This window comes from Panonychus citri, unplaced genomic scaffold (genome assembly GCF_014898815.1).
Source record: "Panonychus citri isolate SS breed McGregor unplaced genomic scaffold, ASM1489881v1 Contig00040, whole genome shotgun sequence".
NCBI lineage: Eukaryota > Metazoa > Arthropoda > Arachnida > Trombidiformes > Tetranychidae > Panonychus > Panonychus citri.
Window position 1 is genome coordinate 716,590 of NW_026515445.1, and position 21,869 is coordinate 738,458.

A 21,869-nucleotide genomic window follows, 5' to 3' on the forward strand; every position below is an offset into this window, starting at 1 on the left:
TATTTAAATGTTTTCACTCAAAGAAGATGAAGATGATGATAACTTCAATAAGGTCGAAGGTTGTTTCCGGTAGTGATGACGAGAATTCTCATCTTCAAAGGTCATTAAAGGTCATCTTATCATTGGAATAAGAAAACAGATTAAATCAATAAGAGATCATCTCTCTTTTTCATCTTCCCGCTTTCATCATAACGCCAAACGAAATGAGTTTATAATGATAATTTTATATATGATTCACGATAACAACAATTAACCAGTAGTTAGATAATCAAGAGATTCAAATTTACGATTGTTTTGATTGATAATCACTTTTGATGCGTAAATGATTTTAAATTATCCTCGAAATCCTCGATCGTTTGGCTGAAAAGTGTCGAAACTTTTTCTTAAACTTTTTATTTCTCACTGTTTCTGAGCTTTTTTCGAAATACGTTTATTTAGTACGAAAAGAAAATAAATAACCAATCGTTGTGACGAAATGATTTATTGATACTCTTTAGAAGCAACATTTTGTTAATCTTTCTTCATAATTGAGACAATCAATGTTAATATATTTTCATTGTTAATGATTATCAAAGGTTATCATGATTATGATAAGAGATGAATGAATTGTAAATGACTTGAGATGATGAAGAGAGAGAGAGAGAGAGAGTCGCGATTAGATTGTATTGGTTTTCATCATTTTAACCTAAAGGGTCAATGAATCTTCATCATCATTTTTACTACAAAATGGACACTATCATTTTACTCTTGCAACATTGAATATTAGACTAGAATCATACAGGAAGATGCAGATGAGAAGGAGCAAACCCGAACCACCCAAAATTCAATCAAATTTCTTCTTTTTCTGACCTTTCCATCTTTCATTCATATCTTCCTCCCATCATCATCATCATCATCATCTTTCCGAATCTCTCTTACTCTTAACCTGCATCCCAAAAAAGAACCAAAAAAGTTCTATTATCAAATGAAATTTCTCTCTCTCTCTTTTGTCCTTGATACAATTGTTATGATAACGATTGATACTTTTACTCGTAACAAAGTGAGTAAGATAATAAAAGTGAGAGAGCTAATGGTTATTTAAGCAAATAAAGACTAAATCATTATGAAATTATATCTTCCTAAATCAACCAAAACGCGAGTTACAGTACCAACAAAACTGAATTCCAACATTGATCTTGATCCAAGGAATACCGATATATTAATAACTACTTTCACTATTGGTCCTTGCTCACAAGCTATTGAAAGCCCAGAAAAGTATTAATATTTGATATAAAAGTTTTCTTTGTGTATCAAGATAGAAAAAGAAAATCTGAAAGCATGTCAGCCTCGGATGCGCGATCAGTCTGATTATTATTTCATCATAAGCGAAAATAATCTTAAAATTTCAGATTCCGCCAACAGATGACAGAACTTATTCTAAATTGAAATTTACACTCTCACTGATTATCGAACCAAATGAGCAAAAAATTATCAAGAAAATCGAAAAGAAAACAGTAAAAATAGCTGAAAATCCCTGTGAAAAGAAATGCTCATTATCAAGTTTCATTGAAAAATTCGAAATCTAACAAGTAAGATACTTGGAAAATGTTCTATTAATAACTGAGTGAACTGTTTTCGAATTGCTTGTTGAACTTTTTTCTATCGAGTTGACTTAGTCAGCTAATGTTCAGTCGATCAACAGTCGACTGACTCAATCGACTGGCTTTTGTGTCAAACTATACTCTTTCCTTACCTTTTTGGTTAAAGGTAAACTACTCACCAAACCATCAGCATCATAACCAATGATTTTTTTTCAATGTTAATTATTTAATCGCTCAGGTAAGTTTTGGTTTCTGCTTCTTTCTCCTTCCTCCTCTGTGCCAATTTCTGAACTAATCTCGCTACTTTTCACATTTGTTCAGGATTCTGTTTCATCTACCTACTCCAATAATGTTAAATCTTTTTTTCTCCCTGGTATTGGCCATTCCCATTGAGAAATACCCCGCAATGGAATACAAAGAATCGTGCCCAACAATTAATTTATCGAAAACATCGTCATCTGATAATAGTGATTGGTTTCACCTTGATTCTTATTGTTACAAAATTTTCTCTCAAAATTTCGTTTCCTGGAACGAAGCTGAAACAATTTGCTCATCATCAGAAATCAATGGTCACCTTGTCACAATCAAAGACGAAAACATCCAGAGACTAATTGAAAAACTCATTTCCAGGTATTGATCTTTTACGATTAATTAACTAATCACCCTCTCAATGTTAATCTGATTCTAATAGATTAGATAGATTTTATCATCATCAAGATTATGATATTTAACAATTCATTTCATTTAAGAGATGAGAGATGAGAGATGAGGATACTGAGACTTAATTGAATACAAAAACATTTTATTTCTTTCTCAGTAATAAGAAAATATTTAATAATAATTAGTAAGATTATTCAATGAATTCATTCATTGAGCAATTTCCTAAATTTACTAATCATCAAATGATTAACAAAATGTCACGCAAGGAAAAATATCTCAACACTTAATTACTAATACTAACAATAAGTTAAACTTTATCATCTAAATCAGTTGATTGTTGTCACGATGTTTACAATCAAAGTTATCGTCAAGATGCTGAGATTTTGTCAACATTGTGTTAATAATAATTAATTGTTTTCTTTTGATCGGCTCTCACTTGATAATCCAAAGAAATTAATCAGTTAATTGTAATTGATGAATAGAGAGTATTTTCAATTATCTTTATTATTAATTGAAATTATTTTTCATGTAATCTGAGAATTTGGATTCTCTAGATGTTATTCCTTTTCTTGAGATAAGTTTCGTTTTCGGGATAAGTTATTTTACGAAATGTTTCTGGGATGAAATATTATCGCTAAAAAGATAAACCTGTAGGATGAGTTATCATCTTTATCCTTTTCATGATGATAAGAATGATGATAATACTTGATTCATTCTAAAGCTTTGATATCGTTTTGATTTATCTTTTTTCTTTCATTCTCTTCTTTATAATTGTCATCCTTGTGGCTCATTTATAATATTTCAATAGAAAAGTAGGAAACGGAAATGATGTTCATTCATTTGAAATTCATGATAACAGTAAATTGCATTTTCGTTTTTTGTCATTTTTTCCTTTCGATTAAAAATCGTAGATTGTATGAGTTAAGACGATTTTCAGCTCAACTCAACATCTTATCGAGATAATCACTTAGCATCATCTTCTCTCAAAGGTTTTGATAAGAATATGAGAAGAGAAAGAGAGAGATAAATCTTTCGATAATAATTTCATATTCAGATTTTTCTGTTTCTTGATTCTCTATGCTTAATTTATCAATCAAAGTAAAAAGGTTGCATGTTTTATATCAGGGATCTGTTGTTTTTTCCCATCAAATTCCTGATTCCATCTCAACCCTGTTCTTTGAAAATTGATCTATTAATCCATTGAATATTTCATGAGTAGTTTTTGAATTGAATTAACATATGATGTTAGTTATGATTTCATTCATTAAGTACCACGGTAGACCACAAAGTCGTGAAAATTATTCTCCCTCTTTCCATTTCAAGTTGTTCAACTCTTTCTGAAAACATATGAAAAATGCATGATGAAAAAGCCTGAACAAAAAAATGAATTTTGTGCTGACAATCAGATAATAATAACGATAATGATAATAGAAAAATCAATGGAAAGGATGAAAAGGAGATTGTAATTTTGTCTCTATCTTTTTCTTGATTGCTCTTCAATTGGTATTGATGATCATCAGCAATTTCAGGTAACATGAAGGAGCAAGAAGATGATGAAAATGCTCATTGCTTTGTAATATCAATAAAAAGAAATAGTATTGATGAGATTAAAGCAATAAATATTTCAGTCAAAAAAAGAGAGAACTAGAGCAATGGGAAACTAAGAAGATAAAGAAGATGATGAAGATAAATAGTGGTTCGAGAGAGATGATGATGATGAGGGTAAGAACTGGGAGTGAAAAATTCATTAATATAACAATTGGAAATCGATGTTCTAGTTTACCTTTTATTTTGCATTATTTATTATTTTACCTGAGCCACTTTTCTTTCACGATATTTAGTTTCCTTTTGGAATTATTATCTCTTAATCAATCTGATTAACGAACTTTTTTTCACTCTTTAAGTCAAGTTGATCATCTTGATTAACGATATTCATCTGATGAAATTGCTTTTATTCACGACGATTGATCACTTTTTGCAATAGTTTCGTGAATATTTTACTTTCTGATTGCTTGTTATTTGGGAGTTTTTTCAAAGTTTCAATAGACACACCTGATTGCTAGTGATAATGGTCCTGGTAATTAGACAACAATACAGGGTAGAGGTCGAGTGGTAAATCAAAGGGTATTAAAAGTCTTTGCGTTCTGAGATATTATTGAAATAAAAAGTTCCCAAGGTGTGGCTCAAGGTGATAATCTTGATCAATTGACAATAATTAAGGTGACAATTCATTCATTTTTTTGCAAATAAACTGCTCTCAATTTACTGCAATTGTTTCAAATTTTTCATTTGTGCTTTTGCTGGGATATTAAAACACTAATTTAAATAAAGTGAAAGGGTTAATGCTTGAGTCGAGGACGTTGGAGTGAAAGTACATTAGCTCCAACAGTGTTTGAATTGGTTGTGTTACAACATGATATCTAATAAACAATTTGTCTAACCTGTGTGGTGATAATTAATTTAACCATGTTCATGATGGTTATGAAGTTTCATTTAATGTTAGTATCATAAACTTATTGTATGCTTAATTATGGTTGATGAGCATTGAAGCAAATATTGATGAAAGATTAACTCTAGAAATTAAATCAAGGACAATCATGGGCTTACAATTTGGTTAATGATTAACTGTAACCCTGGTCAAGTATAATTAGTGATGATTAATTGGTGTTCAGTGGTGTCGATGTTTAGTATTATATTGAACCAACATGATAAGGTAAATATTTGGTTTTTAATCACTCTGATCATTAACCCTAATTGTATTGAAACTGTTTCGATAGGGATGCTTGCAACTCGAAAATTTTAATTGCAATTATTTTCCAATTAGTATTAATTATTGATCATTAACAGTTTATTAACACAATAATGTTAATCATAACTCGTCATGATGGTGATGTTAATAATTTCTTGGGAAAATGAAAATTGTGTTAGATTTATTTCAAGAATTATTGTTGAATTCAGTTGTCACTTTCATAATGAACTTTTCATTTTATTATTTTGATGTTTTTATCGTGAAGAAAACAGAATCTTCATCATCTCTCTCAACATTTCATGATATGGGCTAAGAAAAACTTCTGAATCTCATCTATTGTCCTGAGAGATGATGAAAACATGACACAGTCAAGTTAAGCTTTTATCAAGGAGTGAGAGAGAGAGAATTGATCTTTATCATCATTACCAAGATAAAATGAACTGCATGATAAATTCTGAGCTTAGGATGGTTGAAGAATCTAAACAATTTGGTTTACACATTATAATACATTTTGATAAAAGTTCTTGTTCCTGATCAATCCTGGAAATTGTTGATCGTTGAATCGCATGATTCAAGGTTCATTTTAAAGCATCTTAAATTGTGCAATTAAATTAACCCTGTGATCAGAGGGTGAAATCATTCATCCGAATGCTCAATTCCAGGTCAAGGTAACAAAAATAAACTGAATTAAAAAAAAAACGTAAAGATAATTTTGTTCACAACTTGTCCAATTTAAGGTAAAGTTTGGTGAACATTTTTGCTGGTCAGTCCCTGGTCATCTTATCAAGTTTGCATGATGAAATTCAGTTTCATCTCCCTTGAGGTTGATAAAAAAATCATCATCATTCTCATGGTTTTCTGAACTTGAAAGCTCTGGATAGAGAAAAGGAAAACAGAGATGAAAATTTTTCTCTCAAGATTTTGATTGACAGAGGAAAAGTTTACCTTCTCTTTGTTCATCTTCTTGAGAGCATAAATTTTCTGTTTACCTTCAAATGTAAAGAATATTATTCTCTGAGAAAAAACATTTCATGGGAGAAGAAAAAAATTCCTAAAGCAATAATCATAATAACCCTTCAAGTCTCGATTGCTCTTCTTCTCGTGTAACTGTTGATGATCAACAAAAGTAATTGCATGAAATTTATTATCAACGAAGTAAATCTAATTCAAGTTACTCTGAATATCTTATTGTTTGAAATATAAACAGATTTCCAGGGAAACATGAAATTAGCTCATCGTTACTATGACAACGATTCTTAGGTAATTACATATCAAATACAAACCGGAACTTGAATGTTTACTATTATCTTTGTTTCATTTTTGTTTTGTTCTGATTTCTGTCAAACAAAAAGTTGACCTCAAGTTAATTTTTCTTTATAAACATTAGTTCATTTCAGAGAGATAAATTGTTTCATGTCACTTTCATGATACTTTATTCAAGTTTAAAACTCCACGTTAATAATATTCCTTCAATTTTGATAACTTTTCAATGAATTAACTGTTCATCAAATAATCAATGAACTTCATTATAAGGTAGGGAATAAGCATATAACTAAATCATTAATACTCTTCTTCGTTAGATGAAAATTTTGATTCAGAGAATTCTGGATAACTTAGTTTCGTTTTTGTATAATATCTCTGAGAAGATGTTCAATTTTTCATGGTTCACCTACTGTTCCATTAACTTGTTAATTTAATTCCAACAACTCATCTTAATTATAAACCGAAATCACCTTAATTGTGAATTAAATTATATATAGAAAATTATTAATTCAGGGAATTTCATATTAATTGTGATCATATTTTTTTCTCTCGGCAATAAAATATTCCTAATAAAATCAATTCTGTTTGCTTTGAAAATTAATTGCAAACTTGAGTTTTTGCGACTCAGCTAATTATCGGATATTTCAATCACCAATGCTGAGAATATGCCTGATAGATTTCATGGATATTATGTGAGGTATGATTCTTGATAATTGCATACCTGTGATTTGCATTCTAGAAAATATCATTTATAGAATTTATTTAGAGAGAAAAGTAAGCCTTTTTAACCAATTAGAATCAAATTATCCTTTCCAAAATGATCAAATAAATATCATATTAATAGAATGCAATCAAAGTGGTTATCTAAAAGATGATCGATTATCATGAAATTCAAGACATCGGAAGAGTATCATTGTAATAGACCAAATCAGCTTGAGAATTAGCTATCAATAACTATCCATTTGATATATAAGATATTGATACCAATTAAAAAATGATACGACTGAAAGTTTTGGGTGTGAATTGAATTTTTCTTTGAATACATGCACCAAGTGAATATTATCATGAATACCCTTGTTATGGTAAATTAAAAATCAGCATTAAAAATTGAAATGCAAATTCTTAAGCAAAGAAAAACAAGAAAATTGTAAAATATCAAATGCAAATTAAACATCATCATCATCTCTCACGAAAACATTATCATTTATATCAAAGTTTCATCGTTCTCACTGTGAAGTTACTGATAACTTTTTGTTTCTGTTCAAGTAAAAGGAAAAAAAATATCGAGAACAAGCAATGTATATGTTATATTTTTCAGGGATAATAAAGTTCACATTGTCCTTGATTTATTTACCAAAGGCTCACAGAATCAGTAATATCCTGGCAAAACAATAAGCTCGGATAGTGAACATGAAATCTCCTGATGGTAACAGAAACAAAATCTCAATGATACTTAACTATTATCATGTTAGAGCAAAGGGAAAAGAGAAATGAATCAATATCATCATGAATTACTGATTTTCTCTCACTGTAATCTGAAATTTTAGAAAACAATTCAAAGTTGCAATTCATCAATACTTGATTAGTTATCCCAGAATAAGATGAAAAAAAAGCAGTTCCCATGATTAAAAATGATACCTAAGGTAAGATTCAAAGTACAGAGCCTGAATTTGACATTTCATGAGCTGAAAAAGTTTCATGTTCATTTCTGTTTTGATTTGAATTATGAAATTCATGTGGTTCAGAGTTTTTTTTTCAAAAGATTTAACTGATTGAATTGAACTGGAAGTTTTTTTTTCTCTAACTGAACTTGATCAACACTGAAAGTCAGCAAAATGGTTAATCAAATGAGGTGGAAAATATTAGTTTAAGCCTCCTATTAATGCTACTCTCTATTTGTTAAACTCTTAATTACCATAAATTTCAATTCATTTGATAATCATTTCAATATAATCATGTAACATTATCATTCATCTGATGTATTCAGCTTACTTCCGATTCATTAATTTACCAGGATCATGATAATTAAAGGTAAAAGTTGTATGATGACAGTGAGAAATATTTCCATCCTTTTGAAACGTTGATATTACATTTAAATTGTTAATGATGAGACTTAACAATTAAGAAGCTGTTAATTGTTGGAATGGAATTGTTCAATTTATGATAAAGTAATTATTCAGTTGATACAAACTAAATCAAAATATTTCTACTTTTCTGGCTAATCTAATTTTGCTAATTACTTTTATTCAAACTGTTCCATCATTTTTATCATGAGATTTAGTAGTTAATCAAAACTGTTTTGTTAAATTAAACGACAATCCTATTAATCATTAGATTGTTAATTCATACAAAGTACATTGTATTTAGAGCATTGAATTGGCTATCATGGGAAAATACGAACACAATATTAATCAACTTTATTATTTTCTACATTATTATTTTACGATTAATTAACTAATCACCCTCTCAATGTTAATCTGATTCTAATAGATTAGATAGATTTTATCATCATCAAGATTATGATATTTAACAATTCATTTCATTTAAGAGATGAGAGATGAGAGATGAGGATACTGAGACTTAATTGAATACAAAAACATTTTATTTCTTTCTCAGTAATAAGAAAATATTAATAATAATTAGTAAGATTATTCAATGAATTCATTCATTGAGCAATTTCCTAAATTTACTAATCATCAAATGATTAACAAAATGTCACGCAAGGAAAAATATCTCAACACTTAATTACTAATACTAACAATAAGTTAAACTTTATCATCTAAATCAGTTGATTGTTGTCACGATGTTTACAATCAAAGTTATCGTCAAGATGCTGAGATTTTGTCAACATTGTGTTAATAATAATTAATTGTTTTCTTTTGATCGGCTCTCACTTGATAATCCAAAGAAATTAATCAGTTAATTGTAATTGATGAATAAGAAGTATTTTCAATTATCTTTATTATTAATTGAAATTATTTTTCATGTAATCTGAGAATTTGGATTCTCTAGATGTTATTCCTTTTCTTGAGATAAGTTTCGTTTTCGGGATAAGTTATTTTCCCGAAATGTTTCTGGGATGAAATATTATCGCTAAAAAGATAAACCTGTAGGATGAGTTATCATCTTTATCCTTTTCATGATGATAACGATGATGATGATGATGATACTTGATTCATTCTAAAGCTTTGATATCGTTTTGATTTATCTTTTTTCTTTCATTCTCTTCTTTATAATTGTCATCCATGTGGCTCATTTATAATATTTCAATAGAAAAGTAGGAAACGGAAATGATGTTCGTTCATTTGTTTAACAATTTTTTTTCATTTTAGAATCGTAGAGTGTCTAAGTTGAGATAATTAGATGAATTTTTTTACAATTAAACAGCATTTTGCTAAATTCAGATTGTTATTTGGTTGTGATATATTGAATATTGACGATTATTGATAATTTCGACAATCAATTTAGATGGTGAATGTTACATGATAATGAGGATTATAAAGTTGATTTATTTTTCCCACCAATTTGAAAGCAATCAAATTTAATGAACTTGATTTTCAACAAAATTCAATACCTTTTTGGATTAATTGAATTATCCACAGGGAGGAAAAACAATCAAATCAAAAGAAAGAAACAAATGAATCAGATGATGACCCAAGTGACCTTAATGGTGAACAATATTTTTACTGGATCGGCGCAACGGATATGAAGCACGAGAATCATTTCCAATGGGTCGATGGATCAGTATTTAGTTATACAAGTAAGTTTACAAGGGGCGAGGTTCACCCGGAATTGACCTTCGTCAAATTGAAAATGAATTGATTTTCAGTTCAGTTCCAAAGTGTATTTTGTGTCCAATTCAAACTTCTTTGGGTGTTATTGCCGTTCGAAGATAACTCAGTTGTGGGTGAACTTTGTTCCTTCACAAATTTCAATTGATTTATAATCGGGGAAAATATTTTGACAATTAGATTGGTTTACTGGTTGGCACAAAACCGGAAGCACAATTAAATATGGTAAACAGCCAAGTGATGATGGTTTCTCAGGGCAGGACTGTGTTGAAGTGCGGAATCGTTTCAAATACGCTTCTAAAGGGTTCGGCTCAACGGGCGATCGTTATTATTGGAATGATATTTCATGTGATTCCAGGAACGCGTTTATATGTCAAGTACCAATCATTAAAGACAATCAAGGTAAAATTGTCTCCAAAATCGGTCAATAAAATGTCACAAATGAATTATTATTATTATTGTTTTTCCTCCCAAACATACACAGATAATGATATCGAGTCAAAATTTAATCAACTATCAGAATCCGAGGTTTGTGATAAAAACGTTATTTTAAGTATTCAGCACAATTGGGAGGTCCTAACCACACCCAAGTATCCTGACCCATATCCGAATAATTTAAATTGTACTTTTGTCATTTCATCAAATGATGATAATCTTGTTGAGCTTATTTTCACTGATTTCATCCTTGAAGAAGGCGATTCAAAGTAAGTTAATGTCCAATTCTAATCGACTGATTTTAATTTAACTCACTCTTAATTTTGTATTAATTGTATTACATTTAGTTGCCAATATGATTATTTAAGTATCCATAGTTATAGTAAAGGTCCGAGATCACCATCAACTGTCGCTGGTCATCCTGTTTATCCTTCCAGTAATTTGATTTCGATGAGAAACTATTGTGGTGATTACAATTCGAAGATTAAATTACTTCGAACTGTTGGTAAAAGTATTCACTTAGATTTAATTACCGATGAATCTCACAATTATCGAGGTTTTCGAGCAGAGGTTCGACTATTACCTGATATGTCTACAAATAGATTACTATCAATTCCAGTTGCTCCTCAATTATCTCCTTCAGGCTCATTACCTTCGACACTTCATCAATCGAAGACAATTTGTGATGATAAAATGTTTCAACCCTTCGAAGGTGAATGTTATATGGTCTCCAGTTACCCAGAAGTATCTTGGACAACCGCTCGACGAATTTGTGGTGACATTAGTGCGGAAATTTTGGTCATTCGTGATTTTGACGATGAACGAAAAATTATCGACTTCTTTACTGCCACCAGTTTAGATCGATTTTCAAGTGACCTTTCACGGCCTGTCAGAGCTTTTTGGATTCTTCAGCCAAAAAGTTCAGTCTTTTCCACCCAAGAGATTTTAAATAGTCCTGAAGATGATGAAGAAAACATCAATAGTAACTATGGTACCTCTTTGGCCGTTGCAATTGGAATCAGCAAAGCTAATTACAATCAAATGCAACAAATTCAACAACAACCACAGCCATATAATAACAATAACAGTTCTCGCCCTCAACCTGGAAGGTCAAACTTGAATAACGAAGCCAAATCTGGACCAACGAACCTTTGGTTATCGGATAAAATTGTCGGTGAAACTTTCGGACCAACAGAAATGGGTGAAGATTATCAAGAGACTCGAAAAATGTGTAACATTTTCTCAATCGATTCATCTAATCATAACATTGCCTATCGGTCAGTTGAATGTAATCACCAAGCAGGTTACATATGTAAGAAAAAACCAGTGGGTAAGTTTGACAGTTAACGTTTCGAGTGATTAAAAGCTATTCTATCGTCAAAATAAATCACAATTAAGCTCATTGATTAGTATTAATAGAATACAAATTAGTGAACATTTGGAAAAGGTTGAAAAAAGTATCAATACACATTGATAATTAGCTTAATTCTAGAAAACAATCAATGGAAAGTGATTAAGATTTGTATCAAATTGATTTGGAAAGAAATTAGGAAGAAAAAAATTGATCTTAATAATTAATAGGAATCAAGTCTTGAATTTTCATTGGATATCCATTATTCAATAAACTAACCATTAGTTTAATTTACTTGGGAGTAAATTGTTATTTAATTGATTGTATGAAGACGGGAAAAAATTATTTACGTAATAAATCAATAGATAAGTAAATTGTGTAAATGGTTTGATTGTCATTAACTAATGGAAGGTAAAACTTATTGCTTGAAATGGCAGTTGACATATTCATGAGATTCATTGGTAACTAATAATAATAATTAATTTACCTGATTTTTTACCTTAATATTGTTAACCAATGAATCTTATGATTGTTTGATCTACATGATGATCATGGTCAATATTGAGGTTATTGAGTATAAAACTTTTATTGGTCAATTATCATTATACCAGGTCAACTTTGGATTGTTGATCAGACACTGATTCTAACCAATTGAAATGATAATAAGCAACAATTCATTTCTATCATTGGCCAGAACTGTTCAGCAATTCTGAAGGCAAGGAAATAGTTGAATCAACCATTGATTGGGTGGTTATATCATCACAAATTCACAGAAGGAAACATTAAATTGTTGCTTAGTTAATTCGTATCACGATTTTGTTTTTCATCATTCTCAACACAAATGTAATATTAACATTTTGATGATAATATTAGTTTTTGTTTCATCTTTTACATAACAACAAATACATTCATGTGTATATATCATGTTAAGTTGAGGCTAAGGTGGGTTAAGTTGAAGGGAATGCTAATAAATAATTACTGAACATTTTAATTTCATTAATATTGTTGGAGTAAATGTTTACTTGTGTGTCGGTTAATTAGATTATTATTTAGTTATGTTCATGAAATTTTGGTGAATTAAAAAGTTAATCAAAAGTGGATGAAAATTAAGTTGAGTTTTAGAGCAAAAGTTAAGATTAATATGTTTGTTATTTTGCTGATTACAAGTATTAATTGTCTATTTAACTAATCTACTAACTATTTATCACAATCAAGATACACGAATCAAGTATAAGGACTAACTGTTTCGACCTTTAATCATTTGCAATTTAATTAGTAGAATCAAGTCTCTAATTCGTAACAATCAGTCTATTGTAACAATTTGTTTATGATATGAACAGTTTTTCATCAGTAATAATTTGTTAGTATCGTTAATTAAGCTTATTAGCAAATTTATCAATGAAATTAGTCACGATCGGAATGATCATAATCAAAGTCTTGATTATTTGTTGATCATTAATGTTATTGTATAGTTATGATGTATTAATATTAATTGTAATTATGATGATCGTTACCATGTGAATATTATTTGCACGTTCAAAGCTAATGTATCTTATTTTTCTTGTCTTCCTAATGATTCTCACTCTATTTAGATCTAGATGAAGTCCAAAATTTATCAATAACAAATCAAACCCATGGATCATTAAGTTCACCTAATTATCCAGGTTTATATTTGAATAATTTACATTATCATGTCAACATTTCGAGTGATGATCCTCATTCAAAGATTGTTATTTGGTTTGATATCGTTGGAATTGAATGGCAACAAGAATGTCTTTACGATTATCTAGAAATCAGTGAGAATGATATTATTTCTGGTCATTCTCATGAACGTATTTGTGGCCTCATTGAATCGGGTGACCATTTGACCAATTTAACTTATTTTTCAAAATCTTCCCGGGTAACAATTTATTTTCATTCCGATTTTTCTAATCGTGGAACTGGATTCAAGCTGAATTGGCGTATAATTGAAACAACTTGGTGTTCAACTCCATTAACAATTAATACTTCAATCAATAAAACTGGTTTCATTGAATCCCCTGGTTATCCCAATTGGAGTTTACCTTCAATGAACTGTTCATATATTTTAGTTGCACCTAAAGATGATCTTGTAAGTTTCAGTTTCATCATCAACATCATAATGATAACTATTATAATCACCCTATTATTTTGATTACTATTATCATTATGGTAAAAATGATTAAAGCAATTAACTTTGAGATTGAGAAGAATAAAAATTTCCAAATGAAAAGAAATAAAAGTTTGAATATTAGAATTGATAAATCCATTTGAAAATCGATAATATCTCAAGATGAATTCGATAGATAGAAAAATAATCATCATGATAATAATAATAATGTTTCTCTGATCATTTTAATGATGATTAACTTTTCTTTTCTCTTTTAAATTTCTCTATTTCCAGATTCTTCTTACTTTGATTGATTTTAATCTAGGCCAACCTAGGAGAACACTTCGTGATAATCGTTGTCGAAGTCGATTATCTTCCAATTCTGAATTTCTTATCCTCGAGCTTGATGATACTCGAAACATAACTTTATGTGGTTCCATTGATAATAAAGATCTGCTTTCAGGTCAACAATTCCTTTCCTATGACAATACACTTAAAATTGGTTATCAAACTCGAAAGCGTAAATTTCCTAATCCATTTCAAAATTTTCGTGGATTCAAATTTAAATATGAGATCGTTTCTCGATCCGAACCAATTCTAACCATTTTAAACCTTCAGGAAAACACTTTCGGCCGGTTGACCAGTATGAATTATCCGCACAAAGCTCCTGCAAATCTTAACTATACAATTCATTTGACGACTCAGGTTGGCTTCAAGATTGAACTTCGTGCTTCCAGATCAAGTTCAATGTTTATCTCATCCAATCAGTGTTCACCCTCGGGTCTTTTCAAAGATTATCTTATTTCTATATCTGATCCTTATGGGTCAACTGAGTTTAATCCGCCAACACCCAATATTTGGTTCCTTTGTAAATTAATTGGTAAGTCTAATAGTAAAAATGATTCCTATCGACAAATCGATACGGTCATTTCTCGCTTCCACAGCCTTAAGGTATTGGTCAGCAATTTAAGTCCAAATAGCCAAACAGAAACGGAAACAGAAACCGGTCATACTTTTCAACTTATTTATAAAACCGATTCAGGTAAGAAGAAGATATAAACAGTTTTTGGTTTCGTTCATATTTTCTCAACGATTGTCTCTTTTTACAGATCCATTTTTACTGAACAAGACCAAATTTCTTGCGCTCGACTATCCTGTTGATTCTTGTATTTATAACCCGTGTGGTTCAAAAGGCGTTTGCTTAGATCGTCTAACATCCTCGAACCAAACAATATCCGTTTGTCAATGTTCATCTTATTGGACGGGATTATTTTGCCATCTTACTCTTTGCGATTTAAATGTTTGCTCCAGTAATGGTGTTTGTAAAATAGATCATGAAACAAATGATTATGTCTGCCATTGTAATCGCGGATTCACTGGTCGCAATTGCCGAGACTCGGTTGGTACATGTGATCGTACTAATCCTTGTGGGGACTCAGGAAAATGTACATTGATCAACGGGAATCCCGTTTGTGAATGTCCACCTTGGTTGGAAGGTAATCAACTTATGGTTTTCAATCTGTTTTGTCTAATAATTTTCTCTTCTTTTTCTAAATCAGGTCGTTTTTGCGATAAGTTTCGATTACATATCCATTACAAGCCTTTGAGTCAAAGGATGTTAGAAGAACCTTTTTGGCTTGGGCTGATTACAGTCGCAGTGGTTCTTGCGCTAATTTCGTTGGTCTATTGTCTGAAGAAAAAGTTTGCTGAGAAAATAGAGAAATTTTTCGAAGAAGAGATTGAAAAGAGCAAGACTTTGACCGCTTTCGGTCTTAACGATATGTCATCTGGAGGTCATCGATATAGTTTAACCTCTAATTTAGGAGTTTCTGTTAATGTTACTCCAGTTAACCGAAGTCCACCTTTACCTAGATCCAGATCGTCAATTATTGGTCGTATCTGTAAACGAGGATTGCGATCATCTAATGCTGGCCATTTATCGGACTCTGAAGTTGTTCACAGGAAGGAAAAAGACGATGGTTATTCAGATACTGAGCTTCCAACGGGAGGAGGTACAAGTAGTGGTCATGGATCGAGACGAAAATTTCCTCCTCTTTTATTTTTCTCTTCCAAATCAATGGGTAATTCATCTAATGGTCTTTTATCCTCTTTTGAGAGAGATGAAAAATCCCGAATACTAGCAGGACTTGTTTCCGGTGGCCTGAAATCAAAAGAGAGACGTATGAGTTTAGATGATTTTATTCGAATCAGCGAATCAGCAATACGGAGTTCGAAAGCCGCTCTTTTTGATCCTCGTCAACAATCAACTCAAGATTCATCATCTGATGCTGAACAAAAACTGTCACCAGTTTCTTCAAGAAAATCATATGATTATCATGCTAATCCTTCATTAGTTTCCACAAGCCATCCGATTATGTCCGCCAGAGCTTTATCCAGGCTACAGTTTCATGCAATTCGTGAAAACTCACAAGAAGATCAGGAATATCATGAGACATGCATGTCCGAGGGTTACAGTCCTAAATTAAATTCAATCATTGAGGTGGAACATTCTAAGAGATTGGAAAAATTAATGACTCAAGATTCAGAAGTTGAAGGTATTCTGACCAACATTGAACATATTCAAAGCATTTCAAAGTCTTGCCTTCGTTTGGACAAGGAAATTGCCAACGGCAGTTCAAGCTGTGGATCTAACGGTAGTGGAACGATACCTCAATCTCGATCGTCATTCAGAATAAAGCGAAGTCCTTCCCCCCGACGAGCTCCAAGCGATCTGTCAAGCTCAAGTGATTCCGGTTCACCAAATCATATGCCAGTTCCTGAGATAATGGTAACCAGAGCATCCGTTGAGTATCAAGATATTTCCGATTCTGAATTACCTCCAATACCAGGATCAGGTCGGAATTCATCTATTGCAATGCCTGGTTTTGAGATTAGAATCGATTCACCTGATGAACATGATGATTATGGTGATGATCATGAAGCGAACCATGGAAATGGTAACAATGGATATGGATACAGTTATAATGAAAATAAGACCATGAAACAATCAACATTATCTCCTTGCAACGAAACTCTGTCCACTAGAAGATTATCTGAGCCTCCCTGTCTTCCACCCAGTGAGATGAGACAGCACGAATCTAAACATTACAGTAATGATGCAAATCGACCAACATTGGAAACCAATGTGAGGAAATATTCGTTGGAATTGACTACTCCTCAGATCACAATCAATGCCGATGTTGGACATCAAGTTCATTGCCGTGGTCTTCAACCTGAAATGAAGGCAGTTTCTGCTCACACTATTTCCGAATCAAATTTAAGTACATCAGGATATTCATCGTTTTCATCACCGGGAATTTCACGAACCAATTCAGCTTCGCCAATTTTAGATGAAATCGGAGGTGTTAACACTAATTTACAGAGTGTTTTCATTCCAGAGTCACTCGAATTGAATGATGCTCCAGGACGAAGTCGCCAACAGCAGCAGCACTTTAAGAAAAGTTCAAATTTTGGTAATTTTTTAACAATACCTTCAGTCAACTATGCACCGAATAAAAATTCATCATCAGTCAAACGTCGTATCATGAAAAGTAGAGAAAGTTTGAAATGTATCGGTGAGAATTCGGGTCCATCCAGTCCGAGAAAATCTTCACCAACGGAGCAAAGTGAGTCTATTCCAAGCGGCGATGGTGACATTGGTGGTCAGTATATTAGTAATGTTACTTATGGAGGATTAAATCGATTCGAACCTGATTCAGGTTCTGAGTTCGATGTTCGTGGTTCAACTTCAAATTTACTTGCTAAAAGGGAACGATTATTAGCCATGAAACAGATTCATAAAACAATCGGTTGTCCATCAAGTTCAATGAGAGAGACTCGATCACAAGCACTGAGAACTAGATCAGGTAATAATACTGCATCATTAGATGATTATGTTATGGGTGAAAATGACGAATATCTTTTATACGGAACTGCTTCGGGTTCGACAAATTCTACAGCTTCAGGATCAAATTTACACGCACTCCAATCACGACCAAAAAGCCCTTTGATGGTACGTGCTAAGCCTCAGATACAAAGAAATCCTTCTTGGCCTGGACTTATAAGGTCGATCAGTGCTGCATCAGATTCGGATGACACGGGAGCAGATATGAGAATAATTACAATTGATGATCACGCTTTTCGGGAGCCCAGATCACCAGGTCGAAGTCGCCTTAATCGTCGTCTCTCATCAAAAAGGTCAGTTTACCAAGCTTCATCAAAGAGTTCCCAAAGTCTTTGTGAACCTGTAGCGGGTACATCTTTATCTTCATCATCAAACAGATTCACAGGAGGAGTAAATGTAAATAATAACAGTAACCGACATAGAATCATGACCCGAACCGATTCCTATCCAATGAGACGGTACTATGGAGGTGGTGAAACATCATCACTTGGTGCAAGTGGAGCTGAAAGATTAGGAGGAGGAATGGTAAGAATGAAGGATAAATCATCAACCATTTCATCATCTTCATCATCTTCATCTGAATCATACCTTTCAACCAACGACGATGAGTTAATGGTAACCATGCATTCAACACGTTCACTTAATGCCTACAGTCCTTGTCCTCCAAGTCCACGGGGAGTTAAATCAGCCTCACCTCGAGGTAGTTTACGAAGACTTGATTCTGAAAGGTATGACGATCATCACTATAATACTAACAAATGTTCAAAGGGCTGGTCAAAGTCTTTCAAACAAGCCAATTTAAGGCAAGAGTCAAGGAAAATGTCAATCTCAGATACTGCACTTTCATTTGATACAATCAGGTCAGGTCGAGGTCATGGTAAATCTTGGTATGATCGTCGAGCAAAACTCAAATCACCATCACAAAGGTAATTTAAAGAAAGACAATTTACTAACTAAGTAAAAAAACTAAACAAATGAAAAGAAAGTCAAAGGTTTAAAAACGATAAAAGTAATCAAACTAATCAAAGCCTCAATCTACCTAAAAAATTATATCAATGGTGATAAAGAAAAAGGTGTGATAAAATCAAGATGAAAAACAATCTCAAGGTCAAAGGCTAGTGTTGACTTTTCTCTATCATCACCTTCATTTGTATCACCTTTTCAGTTAATTCAAGTTATTGATTAGTTTGTTTACTTCAGTCGTTTTGAAATGAAACTTCCTTTGATTATAATCGCACTAGTCTATTAAAGAAAAATTGAAAATCAACATTTAAATTAAATTGTTACAATTTAGTTACAAAGCTTAATTTTTTTATGTCAATCAATTTACGAACTTGTTTTCAAATTTATTCTGATTTTCTAGTTTACCAACAACTGGTGATTCTGAAGATGCTGAGATAATTGTTCAACCAAGAAGTAGACGAAAAGTATCCAAAACTTTCTCTTCTCAAGCAATCGGCTCACCTTGTAGTCCAAATCAGGGTGATTCAAGGTAAGGTGTGTTTCATATACCGAATAGTATCAAGTTCCATGTCTATCTTATTAATCTTGACACTGGATAAAAAGATCAGCAAGAGAATAATTAATATCCTAATTTTACTTTTTTCTTGTGTTCCAGTGATGAAACTTGGAGTGAAAGTACCATTTTGGTTCGACAAATTAATAAAAAGCCTGATCAATGAATGGATTAATTTCTTTTCGCAACGTCTCTTAATCCCTCGAAAACTTTATTGTGCTTCCTTCTTATTATTTTAAAAGTTATTCAGAAAATAATAGTAGTTGAACGAAGTTCCATGATAAAAACCAATTTGAACAACATTCGATGATCTTGTTTTTAATAGACTTTTAGTCCTCATTTTTAGTTTTTCTCTTTCTCTGTTGATCAATAGTAAATATTATATCCGAAAGTGCAATTGTAAATGTCATTGGAAGTCTACGGATGCATATACACACGTTTGATGGAATTAACAACAAATGGAAAACTCTAACAACCAGACAGACCTTTCTATCGTTACTACAACATTTTCTCACTCAACAATTTAAGATTTTTGTGACTTATAAATTTTATCCAGAATTCATTTAACTGCTAAGAGATCGTGAAATTTTATGTAAAAATTATACTTATACCAAAATGAAAAAATTTGCTCACTTGATTTGATAAATCTTAAATCAAAAATAGATAAACAAGCACCCAAAATCATATCTCATTTAAATGTTATGTCTGAACAACCAATGCAGCAAATGATACAATATATCGTTAATGTATTATATTGATGAATAAACTTTAATCTTTTTCTTACAAACTATTTGCACTCTCTTCATTTTGTACTCTTGCTTAGATGGTTGTAATGATACGAAATTTAAAAGTTTATCGAGAAAATTATCTAATGTTGATTTAGGTGTTCACTTAATTAGTTAGTCCAAAGTCGTTTTTAATTAAGAAATTGTTACGAGAAAAACAAACAAAGATCAAGGTGATAATGAGAAGAAAAGTCAAAGTGCCACAAATTGTAGACAGAGAAAATAGAAAGAGAGAAATTTTTGATATAAAAATAAGGTTGAATAACCAGAAAAGTTAGTCTGGTTTCTGGTCCCGATCTTAGTTGAAATTGATTGTGTCTGATTATCCTCATCAAAGTGAACAAAAAAAATTGTAATTTGTTTTATCGAAATTGTGAAGAAATTAAAGTCTGTGGTTAGTGAAAATAAATCAATTTCAAATTTCCTCATCATCATCATCTTTACAATATTCGAAAAGAGAGTCAAAAGCAGATTAATTCCAGTACAAAGGGAAAGTTTATTTGTTGATCATTGGAAATTAATTTAACCTAACCTAATCCAAACCTTTTGGAGAGAAGGAATCATCCCGTTTTACAATTTTTGATCTTAGCGTGACAATGTGCTAAGTGAGAAATTAAGTTCTTCCATCTCTTGGCTTTCTTCAGCCGGAAACTGTAAAGACAAAATTTACATTTGAGAAAATCATTATGAACGGAAAATCCCGTCCAAAAGCCGAACCCGGGATTTTCCATCAGTATCGGGAGAAGTCGGTTTATCAAAGGATTGGGACTATCCCGAAACTTTTTATAAATCAATTCCAATTGTGGATGCAAAAAGGGAAACAGATCCTTAGGGGCCATCCTTGTTAATGAAATTTCCGGGTGAGGAAAATTATCATCGTCATCATCATCATTTCCACCCTTCCCATCATTTTCTTTTCCTTCATCCTCCTTATCTCCATCCTCATCCTTATCCTTATCATTATCATTATCGTCATCGTCATCATCCAACAAAATCATGACCAAGCAAAATTCCTCTAGCTCTTTTGCACAAGGTGAAAGCCGATTCATAGTAATCACCGCTAGAAGATATTCATTCGAATCGGTGATCGATGGAGAGAGAGTCATTTGTTTATTGACCTCATCAATACACTGAAAGACGAAAAAAACGAATCAATATAAACTATTAACAAAGACAAATCATGCAAAGAAAAAAACAAAAAAAATTGTAATTTGTTTTATCTAAATTGTAAAGAAACTAAAGTTTGTGGTTAGTGAAAATAAATTTCAAATTTCCTCATCATCATCATCTTTACAATATTGTTAATCTATACTGTGGACAACAAATAGTAATAAGAAGAGACTGCAGACTACAAAAAACAGGAAAATTAGTTCACACTGATCAACCAGGTGGAGCTCAAGTAAATAGCTGCAGAAAACTGCAGCAAGTCATCCGAGATTTAATTAATCAATGATTCTAATTAATTATTATTCTAATGATAATCTCTATGTTTTTTTTTGCGGAATTATTACTGAGCTCACTTCTTTACAATCATTTAGTCCAATAATTCGTTTAGAATTTGTAACAAAATACCTAAACAGTTCGACTTATCTAAACTATCTAACTTTGATTTTTGGTCAATAATTAAGGTCCAGTTGAACACTTGGGACACAGACCCGGTAATCATGAAAACACAGAATTAGATTATCATCAAGATATCATTAGAAA

The 21,869-nt window shown here is 31.7% G+C and overlaps 1 protein-coding gene across 1 annotated transcript; it reads left to right on the forward strand.

Annotated features, from left to right (window-relative positions):
* The first annotated feature begins 1,475 nt into the window (after positions 1-1,475).
* LOC128397906 (uncharacterized) lies at positions 1,476-20,161 on the forward strand. Its single transcript, XM_053358680.1, has 12 exons — positions 1,476-1,818; positions 1,902-2,210; positions 9,855-10,012; positions 10,224-10,445; positions 10,528-10,747; positions 10,826-11,808; positions 13,422-13,939; positions 14,252-14,999; positions 15,067-15,453; positions 15,517-18,787; positions 19,225-19,353; positions 19,751-20,161. The coding sequence occupies exons 2-12, from the start codon at positions 1,930-1,932 to the stop codon at positions 19,818-19,820; spliced, it is 6,987 nt and encodes a 2,328-aa protein (XP_053214655.1). The 5' UTR covers positions 1,476-1,818; positions 1,902-1,929; the 3' UTR covers positions 19,821-20,161.
* The last annotated feature ends 1,708 nt before the right edge of the window (positions 20,162-21,869 follow it).